This window comes from Mustela putorius, unplaced genomic scaffold (assembly GCF_011764305.1).
Source record: "Mustela putorius furo isolate JIRA1106 unplaced genomic scaffold, ASM1176430v1.1 tig00003867_pilon_pilon_pilon, whole genome shotgun sequence".
NCBI lineage: Eukaryota > Metazoa > Chordata > Mammalia > Carnivora > Mustelidae > Mustela > Mustela putorius.
The window spans coordinates 19,277,138-19,298,417 of record NW_025422019.1 but is presented as its reverse complement, the minus strand read 5'-3'; the positions used below and the strand labels follow the sequence as shown (position 1 = coordinate 19,298,417).

Here is a 21,280-nt window from a genome sequence, read left to right as displayed (position 1 = left end):
AGGTTCAAGCTGCATATTTGGCTCCACACTGGGCATGGAGCCTAGTTTAAAAAAATAAAATTAAAATCATCATCATAATCATCATCCAAAGTGTTTACTGGGGACAAACACAGGGAACCCAAATACCTCCATGGCCACAGGTCTTTGAACATTCGGTCCATGCTGTCCACCCCGAGAGCTGACAGTTGACCGCACATTCCACCAGGCACTGAATGCTCATTCTCTGAGGCTTCTCCAAGTTACGCTGCAGATGGAAATAAAATATGATTTTAATGCAGAAATCCTATCACTGTTCTACCAAATCACCTTTCATGGGAAAAACTTTATTCTATGATAATAATCTTTCTATGTCTTTGTATGGAAAAATATTTTTCTTATATAAACTGGCGGCAGTTTTAGAAAATGGTTGTCCTAACTTCACAGAATAAAAGTTTGTTGGCCCAAATTTCTTCTTTAAAAAATCCTCAGCTATAGAATAGACCTGCAGTTAGGGTACTGGGAAAGCAGACAGTTATAGAACACATCCTCGCTGAGCAAGCACAGAAGCAGGAGGAAGCCTCGCTATTAAATTCAGGTACCTTGCACTTCTGGATGGGCCAAAAGTACAAAGAGAGCACAAAATTAACAGTTATCTAGGCTAAAAGTTAAATAAATAAATAAGAATAAAAACAAAATTAACAACCCAAATGTGCTCATTAAAAACCACATATTAGGTTGAAAACATGACCTAATACTCTAAATTGCGAAAAAAAAAAAAATGGTGGTCTAGTTTATTTTCCTCTTGTCCTTTCTTAAACCAGCATGGAGGCAAAATTAGTAGATTTTTTTAATGGCCAAACTAGAAGAGATCTTTATGAAGGAAAATAAGTCATCTAAGAAACACAGAAAGGATAATGAAAAATCCTGTTACAGAAATCACAGACTGTGTGCTTATTTAGGAAAACTCTGACATGCAACACATGTTAAATGTTAGCAACGTCCACACCAAGCTAAAATGGATGATGAACATGATTACATGCTGCATAGGCAATAGAGAAATTACTACATAGGATCTTCAACCCATTTGAGATACATGGATACTCTAGATAGGTTAATAATTTGAGACTTCTTTAAACTAATATTCTTTAAATATTTATGGAACACATAGTATTTGAAAAGCAGAGAAACTTATTTTTCTATTACTGAATAGTTTACATTTTACTTTGTATCAAAAGCAAAGATTTATTATATTACACCAAATGTAAGATTTTTAACTTATTTGGAATTGCTGTACATTGGTGATTTATTTTTTCTAAAGCAGACAACTTTTGGAGAAACAGGCTAAATGAAATGTTAAAATCAAGCACTGACACTTGTGAACAGAACTCTGCCCTGTCTTAACCAGTTTTAGAATTTCACCAAATAGGATATCTAATTTTAGATGGCTTGGTCTCAGGGTTATTGTCTATGGCTGTCCTGTTTGTTTAGAGAGCTGTTTTTATACTACTTAATAGGAGAATACTTCAGTCAGGATAGGGAAGAGAAGTTTGGTTTTCTCCTGTGTCAGGAGAAACGGGACCAGTTTTCATTTTGTGAGTTTGTTTAGGAAGCCTCTGTGGAAGCCTGAGTTAACTGACCTTGTATTTTCAAATTATTCCAAAGACTGTGTTGGTGATTCTACCAGTATGAGAGAACGTGGTCATCCTTACTTCTATTAAACTGTCCCCATAGAGATTTTAATATGCAACTTCTTTGGAACAGGTTTGACTACAGCTTTTGCCCAAGCTCTACATAGTTTATCATAGGAAAGAAAGGAAACATAACATTATAAAAATTCAGAACCCACTAACTGGAACTTGGCAGGGAGGCATTTTAACTTAGGTTGAGAAGAAAAATACAACTGTGCTACTTATCTAGCAATCATTTGCTAAACAAATGAACAGCACATTCTAATAACAAGTGTCAGTGTTCACCTTATAGGCAAGGCACAGTATTCACATATGTAAATAAATTACCAGCCTAATACAGAGTCCTATCTAAACATTCAAGTCACTGGATGTGAATAGTTTGCTACTAACTAAGTACATCTATATATGTCCTTGAAAGTAGTAACAATAATTTTTTAATGAGTCCTTCTCCTCAAGGCAAAAGGACCTTTCCCAGTCATTTCTGACCAAGTTCAAACTAAGGGGGTATAACTGCCCCACACCAGTTCTTTCTTACTCTCACTGAACCGAAGCTTCAAGAAGGAATCAGGTTGTCTTTTATATTAAGCATCAAGGTTGCAGCCTAATACTAAGAAACAGAAAGCCTCAAATGTGAAATATAAATATGGACCCATTACCTGCTCACACTGGTCCACACCAACTGGCTTGCCGTCACTGCGCACACAGCTCAGAAGGCGGGTCCTGACGCCTCGCCCACAGGTGGCATTTTCACTCAGCTGGCATGTGCTCCACTCTACAGGTAGAGGATCACCACACTGAATTTCAGAATTATGGTCATGCGAGCAAAATACAACAAACCTTTGATTATTTGCGTTGGTGAGGGAGGACAGTGTATATATATCTATATACGTGTAACCCTAAAATCATTTGCAGCTGGCTTTAGAGAGCACCTGCAATTCTTTCATTGCAAAACTAATAAGCAACCAAATAAAAGTGTGTTACCTTCCTAAGTTTGCTTTCTAAAAGTAAAGAGCTGAATGGTTTGTTAGAGACCATGTCCCTGTTGACTGAAGAGGATGGGAAAGGCACTAACTAGGATGGGAAAGGAAAACTAGTTTGGAATCCTCAGTTTGTGGGTGAAAACCGAGAGAAAAGGAACCCAGAAACAGTGCTACTGTTTGATGTAACTTGAAAATATTTTCAAGGAATAAATCCAATCATTTAAATCATTTCATACTTCAGTACAGTGGCACTAAGGTGCCTCAGAAAGGAAAGAGAGGTACCTCAGGACTATATGCTTATTACAAAAAAATCTACTTTTTTCAAATTATTCTCTCATGAGGGAAGATTTTATAGATTTGAGTAGGTGCATCATAAATCAGATAATGGAGTTTGAATGAATTATCCTATAATTAATCTGATTTTTTTTAAAAAAAGATTTATTTATTTGTCAGAAAGGGGGGTGGGAAAAGGGAAAGGGAGAGAAAGAGAGAGCCCACAAGCAGGTGGAGTGGCAGGGAGAGAAGGAGACTCCTTGCTGAGCAGGGAGCCTGATGTGGGGTTTGATCCCAGGACCCTGGGATAATGACCTGAGCTGAAGGCAAACACTTAACTGACTGAGGCACCCAGGTGTCCCAGTTAATCTGATTCTTAAACAAAACAAAACAAAATAAAACAAAACAATAACAAAAAAAACCTCTTACTTTGGTGTAGTTACAAAAAATGCTCTTGGATGATAAACATTGAGAACCTCTTTAAATACATTTTCAGGGGTGCCTGGGTGGCTCAGTGGGTTAAGCCTCTGCTTTCGGCTCAGGTCATGATCTCAGAGTTCTGAGACCTAGCCCCACATCGGGATCTCTGCTTCCCCCCTCTCTCCGCCTGCTGCTCTGCCTACTTGTGACCTCTCTCTCTGTCAAATAAATAAAATCTTTTAAAAAATACATCTTCAAAGCTTGATAAGTAATCTATGAGTTTAACAGGAATAGTAAGCCCATGTGTAATAAAATCAGTATTTTATTTTATTTGAAGGAGAGAGAGAGAGAGAGAATGCAAGCTGGCACAGGTGCTTGTGTGCAAATCGGGGAGGGGCAAAGGGAGAGGGAGAGGCAGTTTCTCTGCTGAGCCCAGAGTCCCACGCAGGGGCCTATCTCACACAACCTGAGCCAAAATCAAGAGTTGGTTGCTTAACCAACTGAGCCTCCCAGGCACCCCATAAAATCAGTATTTTAAAGACGTGTTCTTCCAGTATAACAAATTATACTGTATTTCTGAAAAATTACTACACAAATCAAACATCTGAAGCACCTTTAGCTAAAGCAAAAGGACAAACACACTAAGTCATCTTTTGCCAATAAGGACAATCAAATGGGCCCCTAGAATTCCCTATAAAGTTTTCTACGTGGGAAATCTCAGTCATGCCATTGTGACCTTAGTGGGGAACTGGTTTCACAAGAGGATGCTGCTTTGCCTCTGCGGGCATGTGGTGGTTTGGTGGTTAGTAATGAATTCAGTGCTGACACTTAACACAGCTCCACATTTGGTGGTATTTTGTATATCTGCTCCTGCAGGTAATGACAGGTAGCAAACCAAGGTAACTAAACAGACTGTGGTATTAGGCACCGTGGTGCCCACACCTGAGCAGTGGCTGAATAATGAGGGGCGATGGGATTCCCAGTGGCTCCTAAACATCACTGAGACCCAGAGAGCAAAGTACGTTATAAGCTTGAACTTCTTGAAATAATAAAGGCCATAGAAGAGCTAAATTCTATGACAGCATGACTACATTCTTCCCTAAATGGTAAATTATCCTCTGCTGCATATTTTTCTTGTTTTGGTTTATCATGGCTTAATTCAGCTCTATTCTGAAACTTCACCAATTCTTTCTAAGCATCTTGAAACTCATAGATTCCAGGTGGCTTTGCTGGATCTACATGCCAAGAGTGGGCATTTCTTTTGTGAAGGGACACTGGAAATGTCAAATCCTCAGCCTTTCATGCAATATGTTCTCACACTCTACTGTCAGACCTTAATCCCAAGAATGAAAACACACACACACACACACACACACACACACACACAAATATATATTCTCCCATTAGTATATGTGTCAGTGTTCAGGGGAAATAGCCTTGCTGTGGATTTCAACTGTACCTGTTAGATTGTACTGGAACTGGAAGCAATTTTCATTGAGGAGGCAAGGGCGCACCTGTGAGTCTTCAGCACATGTCCTTGAATTCAGTGAGGGTCTTAGCAGATGGCGGGTTCTTCTCTGCGTTGAGTGAGGATCACATGACTGTGAAAATCAAAGGGCAGGCAGAGTTAGAATGGACCCAGAGTTAGTTGGCAAATTATATATGATTATCTGTGTATGTATAGCCACATGTATAACAGCTACAGGGAAGACACAACTGAGGTGTTAAACATAATATTTAGAAACTAAAACCATTTTGTGATTCACTATAAATTGTTTTTTTATTTTTCCCACCTGAAAGCTCTTTTTCTATGTCATAGTGATGGCTACTTTGCAATCTTCCATGTAGAATGAGGCACACAGACACTACTTTCATCAATTTAACACTTTCTATGCTCTCAAATAGCCTGGCACATAGCAAGAGATAAGTGCATTTTGAATGTTTAAATGAATGAAAAAAGGAAGACCAGGTCCCTTTGCCCTCAGATAGTCTAGCCCAATAGAAATAACTACACAGAAGATTTTAATGAGAAAATCAAAATATACCCCCAAACAGGTATATAAAGAGAATTATAAAATCACTATTGCCAATATGCCAGAACTTCCTTTTATTTGGGAGGCCCTCTGACCCACAGGGGATGAGCCCCCTGCCCGTCGTACTGACCTTTCCACAAAACGAATGTATAAATGTGAACTTCAAAGACCTCCTGCAATTATCACTTTGCCCATGGGTCCTCTTCTAGCTTCAGTTCACATAATTCCCTTGAGCCAGGTAAACCTGTCTGCCACATTTCATCCAGCTGCTCTACCCATGGTGAACCTTCAAGCTCCCCCTACTGGAATAATCTTTCAATTGTCCTAAATCCTACCCTCCCGCCCCCCTTCAGAACTCTAATAAAGGCTTTATTGACACTCCTCTTTTTTTTTTTTACGATTTTATTTATTTATTTAGTCAGAAAGAGAGCGAGTGAGCACAGGCAGGTGAAGTGGCAGGCAGAGGCAGAGAGAGAAGCAGGCTCCCCGATGAGCAAGGAGCCCGATGCAGGACTTGATCCCAGGACCTGGGATTATGACCTGGGTCGAAGGCAGTGGCTTAACCGACTGAGCCACCCAGGCATCCTGATACTCCTTCTTTTAATAAAGATAAATTTTTCTCTTCCTTTCTGAGCAACTCTCTACCTGTGCTCAGGAATTACTGTATAGGATTTGTTTCTGAACACATACACATACCCATATACTTAAGCGCTGCACCGGCCCTTATGATACTGCCATTCTTTCTTTATTATCCTGGCTCCTTCCTTTCTTTATAAACTCTTTGAGGGCAATGATAGATCATGGTTTCTACTTCCCATGTCAATCTCTAAAAATATTGGTTTGTATTTTACATAGTAATTGTTCACTAAATACCATTAGGTAGGTCACAACAACACAATTCCAGACCCCAAATCTAAAGAGGCAATAGATACTTAAACCACAGGAGAAATAAAAGCCTCTTAATTAAGGTCACTAAAGTAATAATTTCTATATTGGGATATTTTATTTGTTTTTATTCCTTTTAGTTTTCAGATATTATAGCAAGAACACAACCTGTAAACTGGATCTTGGTTGTTAATCAAAATGATAATACTGGATTGCACTGAAATTTGCAAAAAATGCCACAAAATTTTCTGCTAATTTTAAATATTTAGTAGAGCCACTGAAACACATTTTTTATGCATGTGACTTTATAGTTGGATAATCTGTCAATATTCGTAAACTAATTTTACATTTTAATTGTATCAAATTGTCTTTAGATGGGCCAGTGAAACCTGGTAATTATAGTTAATTATCTGCAAATGAATCCCATGCTAAATCCTTACCAATAATTTATTATTAGTTTACCAATTAGTTTGATTGTTTGTTCTCATAAGAAGGAATAAGAACTTAAATGATTTGCCAATGAAAGAAAAATGAAGGTATCTAGGTAGATATCCCTGATTAGTGTTCTACTGATTTTCTACCTTTAAAAAAAAAAAAATCACTTGGTGTTGAGAACCAAATGAATAAATGTTAGGATTTATGTACCTGCTTAGTCTAAGCCATCAAATAAAGCAAAAAGAAAATAACACATGCACACATCAAATCATTATGTCACCTTGAACAATTTACTTATGTAGTCTAAATCTTAGCTCCTCATCTAAACCTGAGTGAAAAGAGGCCATGAATGTAACCTGATGAGATTTGGGCATTTCCTCCCTTAGACCTCATTGTCTATTAGTCTCTAATTCTGCTGGATGTGGTTTTAAAATATTCAGTTGAGGGCACCTGGGTGGTTCAGTCTTTTAAGCATCTGCCTTTGGCTTGGGTCATGATCCTGGAGTCCTGGGATCAAGTCCTGTGTCAGGCTCCCTGCTCACCGGGGAGTCTGCTTCTCCTTCTCCCTGTGCCCCCCGCCCACCCTGCTCTAGCTTGTGCTCTCTTTCTCTCTCTCTCTCTAATAAATATTTTTAAAAAATATTCAGTTGAGCATAATCATTCACAATCATGTAGACCTTGGTAATTACTTTCTAGAAATAAATATATTGAAAACCAACACTGCAGCTAACTCTTCTACAAATTTTCTATCCACAGAAATAGAGAGGGGAAAGTGTGGATGACTGGAGTCCACAAACACAATCCAATCTAATCTTAGGCAATATTTTTACGTTCCACTTAAAAAAATGCCCTAGCAACTGCTAACAAGTGATAGGTAGGTTAGTGTTTTCTCCTTATTTCTTTCTATTGGCAGGTTATAGGAAGTTCATAAAATAATGACTTGGTCACAAGGAAGAAGAGAGTGGAGCTAAATAAAAAAGAATGGTAAAGGAGGCTTATGGCTGGATGATTTCTTTATTGGATCAAGACTCCTCAAATACAAACCTGGATCTCCTCTCCTCTAGGGTATTTATATAAAGACATATTGTCAATTTCCTAAATGAAGTGAGAAAGTGATGTGTGTATAACTAACCCAAAGTCAACTTCGGATCAATTTTAGTGTAAAGATCAAGGTTATATAGCTAAAGTTTATTTGCTAGTGAAAGAGATGACCAATAAGAACCAGTTAGTCTTTGGTAAATAAGCCCCCTTTATGAGACTAGATTTTCTAACTTATTACCTTTGAAAACCAGCACTTACCTTAAAGTTCAGTCCTTTCTTATGACATTGTGCTTTTATACCTTTTGTTCTCTCTAACAATAGGTCCTTTACCCTTGGACCTAACCTGAATATTGGTATTCAACTGTCAAAATTAAATCAGATATCCCATCTGAGAACCTTCAGTGACTCCCTTATACCCATAAAAATGGAATATCGTCATTTAGTCCACATTTCCCATTGCACTTGTACATGTATCAATGTGTGTTCATTCTTTCCCATGGGCTATTTGAAGAGAGTCCATGTCTTAATTTTCTGGAACATTTGTTCCAAGTTTGGCATAAAGAATGTAAATAATAAATACTTGCTATGTGGGATAACTTGGTTCTTCTGAGGCAGTAAGATGATATTTCTAAGCTACCATTAGTAGACAAATGGTCAACCCTGGACTACCATCATAGTGCCAAAATGTAAGAATTCCCCATATATCTGTATATCTGATAAAAAGAGAATGTAATCTTTTTTCTTATTCTCACACATTTTCTATAAATTCTAGATGATAATTCACAAAATAATAGCATCCATCATTAACTTAATAAAACACATCAACAAATGAGTTTTTATTTACCCAGTTAAAGGATGACAGTTAATCTAGATATTTTAAAGAAACCCAAATACAAATGTATAATTTGATATTTTTCTAATACTTAGCTACTAACAAACACCATTTAGTAAAACCACACATAAACCCAGGTATATGTGCATTTTAGTCACTCAGCGTACTTCCTGTCTGGAAATCAGCATAATTTTATGGTCTGGCCTTGTCAACTCCCACAAGATACAGAAAATGCATACTTTTTGTTGTTATAGAATTTATTTGATCATTCTGAGATAGTCTCTCCTTCATTTCATTGATTAGTCCCACTGAGAGAAGCTAGAAGACTATTTTTCTCCACATCTCTCATGAGGCAAATATGGATATATAATGCCATTGACTTTTCTTATTTGGAAAAAAGGTGTAAAAAAGATTTGCAAGATACCATCACAGTGCTTTGTAAGAAAATTTTTAGTAAAATTAAATTCTGATTCTCTTTTTCCACATCCTTGCCAACACTTGTTTGTGTTTTTGATTCTAGCCATTCTGACAGGTGTGAAGTAATACTGCATTGTGGTTTTGATTTGCATTTCCCTCATGCTTAGTGATGTTAAGCATATTTTTATGTGTCTATTGGCCATTTGTATGTCTTCTTTGGAAAAATGTCTGTTTATGTCTTGTGTCTGTTCTTTTGATTTTGCATTTTATTTTTTTATTATGTTCGGTTAGTCACTGTATAGTACATAATTAGTCCTTTTTGCAGTGTTCAGTGATTCATTAGTTAAGTATAATACCCAGTGCTCATCACAGCATGTGCCCTGCTCAATACCCATCACCCTGTTACCACCTGCTTCCACTCTCCTCCCCCTCTGAAATCCCCAGATTGTTTTTCAGGGTCCATAGTTTCTCATGGTTCATCTCCCTCTATGATTTCTCCCCCTTTGGATTTTCCTCTCTTCCCCTATGGTCTTCTGTGCTATTGCTTGTGTTCCACATATGAGTGAAATCATATGATAATTGTCTATCTCTGTTTGACTTACTTAACATAATCCCCTTCACTTCCAACCATGGTGATGCAAATGGTGGGTAGTCACCATTTCTGATGGTTGGGATGAAATAATATTCCATTGTGTATATGTACCACATCTTCTTAATCCATTCATCTGTCGAAGGGAATCTTGGCTCCTTCCATAGTTAGGCTATTGGGGTATATGTGCCCCTTCTTTTCACTATGTATCTTTGGGGTAAATACCCAGTAAGTGCAATTGCTGGGTCATAGGGTAGCTCTATTCTTAACATCTTATGGAACATCCATACTGTTTTTCAGAATGCCTGTACCAACTTGCAGCTTGTTCCCCTTTCTCCCCACTGACATTTGATTCATGTTTTGTTAATTGTTGCAATTCTAACTGGTGTAAGGTGGTATATCACTGTGGTTATGATTTGTATTTCTCTGATGGTAAGTGATGTTGAACATTTTTTCATAAAAGACCCCAAATTGGCAAGGCTAGGATGAAAAACAAAACAAAGCTGTAGGCATCACCCTGCCTGCAATTAAGCTATAATACAAATATCATACAAAGCTATGATCACAAAGACAGCATCGTATTGGCACAAAAACAGACACATAGACCAAGGGAACAGAATACAGACTCCAGAAATGAACCTTCAGTTCTATGGTCAACTAATCATTGACAAATCAGGAAAAATTATCCAATGGAAAAAAGACAGTTTCTTCAATAACTGGTGCTGGGAAATCTGGACAGCTACATATAGAAGAATGAAAATGGACCATTCCCTTACACCAAACATAAAGATAAACTCAGTATGGATGAAAGACCTTAATGTGAGAAAAGATCCATCAAAATCCTAGAGGAGAACATAGGCAGTTAGCTCTTTGACATTGGCCATAGTATTCTTTCAAGACATGTCTCCAAAGGCAAATGAAACAAAAGCAAAAATGAACTTTTGGTACAGCAAAGGAAGTAGTCAACAAAACTAAGAGGCAGCCCACTTATGGGAAGTGGGCAGAAGATATTTGCAAATGACATTACAGATAAAGGGCTGATATCCAAGATCTATAAAGAACTTCTCAAACTCATCGCTTCAAAGATCACTTTGCTAAGATCAAGTGAAGAACTTCTCAAACTCAACACTCAAAAAACCAATAAAACAGTCAAAAAATGGGCAGAAGACATGAATAGACACTTCTCTCAAAAAGACATACAAATGACTAACAGACATATGAAAAAAATTGTGTCCATTTTTAAATTTTATTATTTGTATTTTTGGTGTTGAGTTGTCCTTTATATATTTTGAATATTAGCCCCTATCAGATACATCTTCTCTTATTCAGTAGGTTCTCTTTGTATTTTACTAGTTTTCATAAATATGCCAAAGCTTTTTATTTTGGTGTAGGCTTTTACTTTTGTTTGTAGTTTACTTTTACTTTGTTTCTGTGATGAGCAAGGAGTAATGCGTAGAGTTGTTGAATCAGTATCTTGTAGACTTGAAACTGATATAACACTCTATGTTAATTATACTGGGGTTAAAATAAAAATTTAAAAAATGAAACCCTGATTCTCAAAGGTTGATAAGGGATGACCAGACCTCTATAGGAAAAAAATCTGGACCTGAAGAATTGTTACTCATGTCTCCTATGCTTAAAAATATTCTCAAGAATTCTGAGAAGATGGTTACAGAAATGAAAAAAAAAGTTCTTTGGATAACACGGTCCAATAGGAAGAGCAAAGACAGAAACATATGGATAATATGCTTTAGTAAAATTAATTGAGGAGTTATCCCCATAAACAAACTATGAACAGGGAGACCAATGATTGAAGTTGCAGCACATATATGACATCTGTATCCAATAAGCAGAAAGTAAAAAAGAGGCATCTGACATACCCAAAAACACCGAAATGAAAAATTAAACTTGAACACAGGAGGATTTTGTATACTCTAAAAGCAGGTGACCATAAGGGGTCCATGGAGAGGTTTTGGGTGTTGATACAGTATGAGTCCAATGAACTTGTAATATCAACAAGCCAAAACTCCTTTCTGGGACAGTTTCCTGCACTGAAGAGAAATGGGTGGGAGGAGTTTCCAAATTGAGAAAAACAGGGAAACTAGCACTGAAGGAAAAGAAAGGACCAGTAAATGAAGGGGGAAGGACACAGGATCCGGAAAATCTCAAAAAGGAAGCTGCTATTGTTCTCAGCACTAAAAACAAAACAAAAGAGAGAAAGAATAAATGAGCCCTGGACCACAAAAATGAAATTAGGAAAAACAATCCTCAATCACAGCTCCCTCCTAAAAGTTCACAAAATTTGACCTCACTCCAAATAACAGGGCACCTGGGGGTTCAGCTGCTTAGGCAACCCACTTTTGATTCAGCCCCACCTCAGGCTCTGCATTGGGCATGGAGCCTGCTTAAGATTCTCTCTCTCCCTCTCTCCCTCTGCCCCTCCTCCTGTCTCTCTCACCCTCCCCCGCCCCAAAACAACAACAACAAAAAGCAATGAAAATATCAAATTCAAATTCCAAATAACAGTATTATGAAGAAAGATAATAAAGGTCACAATAGGATACCCATAGATAAGAAAGTATAGTAGGAAGACATGCATGAAAAGCAGATGAAAACCACTATTTCAAAGTAAACAAATCAGAATTTAGAAAATGGCACAAGATATGAAAAAACACAATAATTAGAAAAACACAGACTTTTAGTGATAGAACTCAGTAAGTAGAAATAAAAGAAATATTTTGAGAAATGAAGATAAAACTAGGAGAAATACAAGAACAAAAAACCAACTGTTTTTGCTCAAGAAAAACAAAAAATGGAAAAAAGGAATTAAAAAACATTTAACAAGAGATAAAAGTGTTTGAGAAAAACTAACAAATAGAAAAGTAAGTCAAAACAGATGCCACATGCATATGATTTTAAGACAAGAAACTTCATACCATCAAAAACTGCAGAGTTATTATAAAGATATACAAAGAAAACAAAGAAACAAACAAACATGATCCAAAGAATTTTATGTCCAACAAAGCTTTCAATTAAAATACCATGCATAAACTGTTGACAATATGTAAGAACTCAAGGAATGAGGTTTCTAGAAATCCTTTCTTAGGGATTTATTGGACACAGAGTTTTATATGTCCAAAAGGACTTGTGGTAAGCCAAATTTACATGTAGGATTTACATGAAGAGATAGATAAAATTCAAATATAAAACACAAGCCTATGGAAAAAATACTGACATTTTAAGGTACTCATGTTGGTCCTAGAAGTATTATACTTCTGAGAATGTTTTCTGTGTTACATGGAACAAAGCAAATGTGTAATTATTATATATTTTGTTTCTTTTATCTTCACTGTCCTTGAAAAAGTATATTCTTAGTATAGAAAAAAAGGAGATATAAATTTAATGTAGAATTTAAATGAACTCCTATAGGTCATCAGTAGGAACCCCTGATGTTTTTCATCTTCAAAATAAAGGAAATGTTACTATATATTTCAAATCTTTGTCTACTAAAGTGGCTTTGGGATACTTAGTGAGTTTAATGAAATTAATGAATGTAAGCATTTTGAATTCTTAGAGTTGTGGATTTGCAAGTGTGGTTAACTCTTAATGATATATTTTGCATAGGTAAAGAGTTGCATGCAAAAAGGAATATTTACTATGACAACATAGCAAACCTGATGAGAAATTAAAGTACCATAAACTAAAGTTACTGGTCAGTCAGAAGGGGCAGAGGTTGGATTTCTAGGCCCTACAGTGATGGGCTCTGTTTATTCTATACTTTAACCCAGATCTGAGTGGTCCAAAAAGACATATAACCCTATATATAGCAGAATAGTCTTAGAGCTTCTGTTTGTCTTTTGGGGCATTAAATGGATAATAACCAGTGGAGACTGAAACCATATTCTGAATGTTGTCTTGAACCCTAAATACCAACAGGTAACATTTTAGAGTTCAAACATATGCCGAGTACTATGGTGGACATTATGTGGGGATTATTACATGAAGCCCTTCAACCTCCTGGTGATCTAGGCATACTTTTAATACCCTCCTTTTTACAGATGATGGAATTGAAGCTCAAAGAATATAACAATTTCATAGTAGGTGCTCAATCCAGGATTTGAATTGGGGAGGGCTAATTTGATCTTCAGTATCTCCAACTATTCTACTTGTATAGTAGTGGTACTTGAGGAGTACATTGAGGGGGGGACAGTGGGAAGAACAATGTACCAGAGAGCTGAATCGTGACTTGGTTACTGTGACTATTTATTTTAACCTGGGAAGAATTTAGTCTGGACAATGGTAATTAGAGATGGAAAAGGAGAGAGAGAACAGACACAAGGAACTATGGATTAGAAACTAACCAAAAAGCAAGAAAAGTCAGAGGCTGAAGAGTGGGAGAGTCAAGTTATGGATAGGATGATGAACAACCTAGCTTCCTGCCTTTGAGGAGAACATAGTTCCTGAAAGATGCTCAAATTCTAGGGGCTGGTGCACCGTATTTAGAGAGTTAATTGGAAAGAGGAGTGCCACATGTCTAAGTGTAATGAAACTGACAAGAGCAGGGGCAAAAGCTGTCATATCATCAACATGAAATAATGTTCCTGGTAAAGCTTTCCTGGCCTACTGCTAGGAGGAAGTTAGGATGACACATAAATATCTAGAGATTTTTGCTTGGCTAAGATGTTTGGGTGAAGATTTTATAATAGTCAGGGACATCCCCATATAGTCCTTCTGGTTGGTATTTTATGACTAAGGAGTAGTGAAGGTATAAATTCATAATCCAATCAGAGACCCTGGAACAAAAGAATGATGTATGGCCTATCCAATCACCATTTATGTCTTATAAATGGTGTCATCTGCTTACATTATTATTGAAGCTTGGGAATGAAGAAGGAAGAATAACCAAACACAGTCCAAAATAATGACCTACATTTTTCAAAAATGTCAAAGTCATGAAAGAAAGAGACAGAAGAGACCAAAGATGTACAACCATTAAGTGCAATATGGTCTGGATACTGTAAACAACAGACTATAACTGTTAGAAAAGACATTATTGGGACCATTGAGAACTTGAAGATACAGTCCACAGATTAGCTGCAAGTATTGTCGGTGATGTATTCCTGAATTTGTTACCTATGCTATGATCATGTTAAAGAATATCCTATACTTGGGAAATGCATACTGAATGGTCAATTTATATATGTAAAAAATATATATGTGTGTATACACACACACACACACACACAAAATATACACATATATTAGGGAGAAAGAGAGAGTCAAGTGGATTCCATCTCACAACCATGAAATCATGACCTGAGCCAAAATCAAGGGTCAGATATTTGACTAAGCCACCCAGGCGGCCCCTGAATAGTCAATCTTAAGAGAGTAAAGGGCATGATGCCTTCAACATATGCAGGTGGTCCAGAAAAAAGAGTGTGTATATACGCACACGTATACCATTATTTTTTCATATATACGTGTGTGTGTGTGTGTCCATGTGGAGAAAGTGGTACCTGTATGTACAGGGCAGGGAAAGATAAAGTATATGTTACAAGCCTAAAAACTGATGGTGTGACTTTTCTATAAATGTGAAATTATTTTGAAGCTTTTTGTCAATAAGAGAATTTTAAGTGGTACTGGCCCACCAATATTTAGGAGATGCTAATGAAGAAACAAGGAAGCATATGGTCATAACTAACTATATGCCACCTGGAGGATCCCTAGGTGACAACTGCCATTTGAATTGAGGTCACACAAACTCAACGTCATCGTTCTACCATTCCTTTTTTTCTTTTTCTCCTTTCCTTCTCTTATTTATGTGATCTTACTTATCTTTCTTCATTCTAAGCCCCAACCATCCAAGAACCAAATAAAAAACCAAACCAACATAAGCAAAAAAGTGCAATGCAATTCCTGGTGTGTGATGGGCCCCCCAAGGATGCTGTCAGCAAGGAGAACCTCAGCAGAGAGGTGGTGTCTGCCAGCAGGGAAGTAGTGCTGGGCCACTCTTCAGAACTCAGGAGATTAAAAAAGACTCAATTCTGTGTTACTGTTTTAATGTTTGTGCCCTTCCACCATTCCCAGTCTGACCATAAACCAAAGAAAAGGGGTTAAACACTGTACCTAGAATGTGTCTAAGATCTCACTCTCTATTTTTGCCTTTCCCCTCCCATCAAAGATCCTTGGGCCCCTTTCCTCTCAGGAGAATCTGATCATTGGTTGGCCAGAACCACTTCATCTGCCAGAAGAAGAGTGCCGTAAGTTCCACAGAGGGGGCTAATAACATAGAGGGCACCCACATGGGAGGCTGACCTGGGCTCGCTCTTTCCAGTCACAGCATTGTTCTAGACTCTTGCTCACACTGAATCTTTTCTTTCATCTTTTTTTCCCTTTCCTCCATCATCTACTCTGCCTACCTAACCCTTACTCATCTCTAAGGTTGACATATGTATATTTTCTGCCTGGAAAACTTCAGGGATCCTCCCAGGTGTTAGGAAATGTGCCAATATACACTGACACGACCCCCTTTGCTTTTTAACACCTGCTACTCTGTTGAAATTGATTAGAAATTTTCTGCATTCCTCATTAACTGTATATTCCTTGAGGAAAAGGGCTCTTCATCATTATATCCCAAGGTCTAACATAGAATTCATCACATAGATGGCACTTAATATTGGTCTAATATACACTATTTTCAATTTAGTTTTGTACTTAGGTGCTAGACACTGTGCTAAATAACTTATATGTATTAATCCTTACTATAACTTCTGAGTTGTGCATGATTATTTTAATTTTCCTGATTTATTCAGGTTAAATAACTTTCTCAAAGTGCCAATGATAAAAAGAGAGACAGGAAGGAAAGAGAATACAAATGTATCTAGGCTTTTCATAAATTTCAAACCTATTTCCTGCAAATATTTACTCAACACAGCTGTGTACCTAACATATGCCTTTCAACCTGGAATTTACCATCTAGAAAATAAGACATGCAAACAAATTGAGAAGTTCTATTTTATCTGAGGGTCCTCCGAAACAAGGGAAAAAAAAAACCAAACTGGGTGTGGGAATTTGGTCTCTATAAGATCTGCAATTATAAGATAATTTGAATGTAGAAACCCCATACTATTTATATATGTCATTTCAGAATTACCATTTTTTCTATTACTGCCACACAGTAAGTGTACTATTTAAAACTTCAAAACCCTACAGATAAATATGAAGAACTAAAGAATACTAGTGAGATAGGATAAAGTTAATCTAGCCAAACACATTATATCCTTTAAGAAAATATAATTCACTTATAATTACTCACAGATACATTTCTTTCTTTTAAAGATTTTTTAATTTATTAATTTGAGAGAGAACACAGAGGGGGATGGAGAAGCAGACACCCTGCTGAGCAGGGAGCCTGATGTGGGGCTCAATCCCAAGACCCTGAGATCATGACCTGAGCTGAAAGCAGACGCTTAACCAAAAGAGCCATCCAGGCATGCCCCCAGATACTTTTCAAGGTGATATGAATATTGTAACCAAAATGGAAAGGGGATTAAGATTTGGAGAACACTACATAAATTTCAAAAATCTGAAGTGTGTACAAAAGCCACCAAGAGAATTTCCATTATAACTGATCAGACATGCCATTGTACGGAGAGTTTCCCTGGCAATCAGCGCTGTAGTGTACCATAGGGGTAAATATATTTTCACATTTTTTTTCCCATTTTACCAACTTGGGGGATTGAAATGATATAGAGAAGGCTTTGTAGGGTAACCTTCACATACTGTAAACACATGTTTAAAATTCAAGGTGAAAACCTGGCCTTTTCTACTTGGATATGAAACTTACATTTGGGATGAAATCGAAATCACAAGTGAAATGGAATATAGATCACAAACCCGAGTTCAAAACCATTAACACAGTAGTCTGATACTGAAGTTTTAATAATAGCCATCATAATAATGAAATATCATTGACAGTAAAGAAAGTTCTCAAATAGATCAAAGAAAGCAATTGAGTCATTTCAAAAAATTAAATTTTATATTTCACTATCTTAAAAAGTTAAAATAGTTACTCTCTTCATACATCCTAGAGAAAACTCATACTTACTTGCAGAAAGCAGTGAGCAATTGGAAATATTACAAGTAAATTTGGGCTCCAACTCTGTCTTAAAATTGTCCACATTATTAACTTTTGATGTACTTATAATCCCAATTAAAATAATTTTTGAAATTCTAAAGAATAATGATTATCCTCACTTTTATAGATTAGTAAATTGAGCTTCCAATAGTGTCAACACCCTGTCATAGTCACATAGTATAATACAAAGAACATATATACAAAGAACATATATATATAGTATATATACAGTATAATACAAAGAACAGAAATCAGAACCCCCTTGTTATCTTCTTAGATATCAAGAATGGTATCATGTATTACCTTTATATACCTACTTTATAAATACTGTTTCACCAATATTAATTAAATAGCAAGAAGAATTACGATAGCAGTTAAGTAGTCTTCATGCCCCATTCTACATTATATGGGTGGTTGAAATCTTCCAAGTACACTGTTTCATAATCTGGATGTTGCTATGTCAAAACCAGCCTATATAGAAAGTTAGAGATTTCAAGAACCTATTTTAGCACATTGTGGTTACAAAAGGGGCATCAAAAGAAGCCTGCTTCCTTAACAAACTAAAGCTATTCCCTTTGGAAACAGAAGTCATCTCTCCATGTCTGTTTCTTCACTCATAGATTCACCACAAATAATTCACAATGAAGAAAATAAAATAAGTTTGAGAGCACTCTAAATAACAAAAAGCATTTTACAAACATATAAGGCACTTGGTGAGGGAAGGGGTCCATGCTGGACTGTGCTACAAGGCAGCAGTGGATTCAGCAAAGCATCATCTAAATGAAAACTAAGAGCCATCAAGTTCCAACTCATCACCAGTTACCCAGAGGTTGGAGCCACTCAATCAGGTGTCACCAAAAACAAATTGAAAATTGGTGGAGCACAAAATCAATGACAATCAGACTCTCGAATGTGAGTCAGTGAGTATGAGGAGGGCTAATGACTGCTGAAGCAGAGTCTTTGGGGATGGTAGGTGCACAGGAGGGGCATAAACAGAATTCCTCATTGCAAGGTTTCTCAACTCCCTATTGACATAGACTCAGATGTACAAAGGATAATTTGGAGGGTATTCCAAGAAGTATGGTGTTTTCTTAGAAGTCCAATGCAACAAGAAAAAGGCCAAAGAAAGCAATTTAGGTAAATGTCATCAGTAGGGTCGAGGGGGAGGGGAGAGGCTACTCTAAGTTTGGAAACTCAAACACAGTTCACAGAGGCAAATTTTCAGAGCATTATAGTCAATGGACATGACTAGTTTTCATAAGAATCTCTTGCCAGAGTTATGGAGAAAGTTCAAGCCAAAAAGAATATAGATGCTTTAAATTAGGCTCAATTTCAAATCTGGACCCTGCAACATCAGCTATTATAAGTCTTCAAACATTTCACTTTCCCCACTAATAAAAAGGGGCTAATCACACTATTCTATAAGTATAAAGTAATATATACATACAATATGCCTAGCACAGAGAAACACTGGGTTTGGTTTTTTTGTTGGGTTATTTTGTTTTGTTTTCAATTTGTTTTTACTTAAAGAGTGATTCCAAGGATACATTGAAACCAATGGTCTACATCGTTTCCAAATCTGAATGCCCATTTTGCTTCTGGTGTATCTTAAGTTATAAAACTGATGGAGACAGGTGCAAACAAAAATGTGCCTGCTTGGTCTACACGATTGTGGGTGTGTGTGCGTAAAAGTGGGGAGAAGTCGTGGGAGGAGACGGGAGGAGGAGAGTGGAGAAAGAAAACAGAGCACAAAGGAAGCCTGAATTGGAAAACGGTCACTTCTTATGGTCACAAGCTTGCAGAGAATTCCTCTGTCTTCCAGGAAGGAGGACTTGGAAGGGAAAGGGCGAAAGGATGAGTAAAGACCCACCTATGAGGAGCGAGAGTCACTGCACAGGTTTCTGGTTGATTCTTCTTGTTATACATTAAATCCTCTGGCTTCTATTAAAAAGTAAAGCTTTATAAAAGCATTGAAAATGAATATCTTGAGGTAGATGTTTATTGCTATCATATGAGAAGAGAGAAAAAAAAAAACAAGAGAAAAATCTCTAAGGTTTCCTTTAGTGGGTTGTAAATCATTGAATTATGAGTTACATAGATATTTACAAGCTTGGCCTAGATAGAGTATAGTAATCTATAAATGCTGCTCAAGTGATTTATGGCTCAACTGTTCTAACACATTACCAATAGCAGGAAATGTATTTAATTTATTCTCAGGGATGCACATTTACATTATTCACAACAAGCCATTTATAGGGAAATGTGCAACCCTTAAACTAAAGTGAATGCATCTCTAGTGGGTTTTGAGCAGTTATAACTGTCTAATAAATGCTCATATCCTAACTTACTGTATAAGCCAGTGTAAATGTTCACTAGCTATCCTGTAAACACTTTATTCTGTGAATTAGTGAATAGTTCTAGAACACATGGCAAAACATGGAGACTAATAAAATTGTTTGGGTCCTGAATTACAAAAAACCTACTGTCCTTGCTGAAATTTTGCTAATACATGAAAAAGAAACTCATCTTTTATTCCTGATCCCATATTCTAGATTCTTCAGATATAGCAGAGTGATGTACTTCAAAGTTCTGAGGATCTCTTAGCATATTTGGCTACTGACCAGAGAATGTCCCATCTGGCAGACTACTAGGTCATTGGTCTGATTTGCAATCTACCTGCATCAATGCAAAAATAATATTCTGAACCTTTCTGGCTTCTTTATAAAAATATGCATGCATATAATTTGGAGATTGAGGTAAAGAAAAAGGGAAAGGAAGAAAGGGGGGAGAGAGAAGACAGGAATAGGGATGGGAGGGAGTGAGGGATATAGGAAGTGGGAGCCCCATGCTAAATCACCAGGGGTTTTCATATGGTTTATCATTTATTTCCCATTTATCATTTATTATTTATTTCATATGTTTTATCATTTATTTCATATGTTTTTATCATTTACTTCCCTAGGTAATCATCTAAATAATGTTTTATATATCTATATATAGATATAGATATGTAGGACTATACCTCTAGATACACAGTGTTTATAATTCCAATAATTCATTCTCTTACCAGTCAACAGTGTAGCCTCAACTTAAAGTAGTTAAACTGGGGACACCTGGGTGGCCCAGTTGTTAAGCGTCTGCCTTCAGCTGAGGTCATGATCCCAGGGTCCTGGGATCAAACTCCTAACAGGCTCCCTGCTCAGTGGGAAGCCTGCTTCTCCCTCTCCCACTCCCCCTGCTTCTGTTCCCTCTCTTGCTGTCTCTCTCTGTCAAATAAATAAATATATAAAATCTTTAAAAATAAAAAAATAAAAGTAATTAAACTGAAACTGCTACACCATGTACTTTTCATAGATCTTAATTCAGAAAACTCCATGAACAGAATATTGCTCTTTCATAAATTTTTACAGTTATAAAACAGAATTATATTATGTATTCTAAACATAACATTTCATTGACTTTGTGTCTTTTGTTTTTGATGATGCCTCAGTTTCTCTAACTATATTCTCTTGGCAATTGGTTGAGTCATTCCTTGTCATTAAGCAAATACTTAACGAGAAACTAACTCTTC

At 36.7% G+C, this 21,280-nt stretch overlaps 1 protein-coding gene across 1 annotated transcript in view; it reads right to left on the bottom strand.

The window, feature by feature from the left end:
- THSD7B (thrombospondin type 1 domain containing 7B) overlaps nucleotides 1-21,280 on the bottom strand; it is a 730,694-nt gene that overhangs the window by 39,522 nt on the left and 669,892 nt on the right. Inside the window, exons 17-19 of the mRNA XM_004774248.3 lie at nucleotides 4,800-4,941; nucleotides 2,324-2,439; nucleotides 127-244 (exon numbers count right to left, since the gene is read on the bottom strand). Coding sequence (XP_004774305.2) covers nucleotides 127-244; nucleotides 2,324-2,439; nucleotides 4,800-4,941 — 376 coding nt within the window. The remainder of the gene's footprint in view (nucleotides 1-126; nucleotides 245-2,323; nucleotides 2,440-4,799; nucleotides 4,942-21,280) is intronic.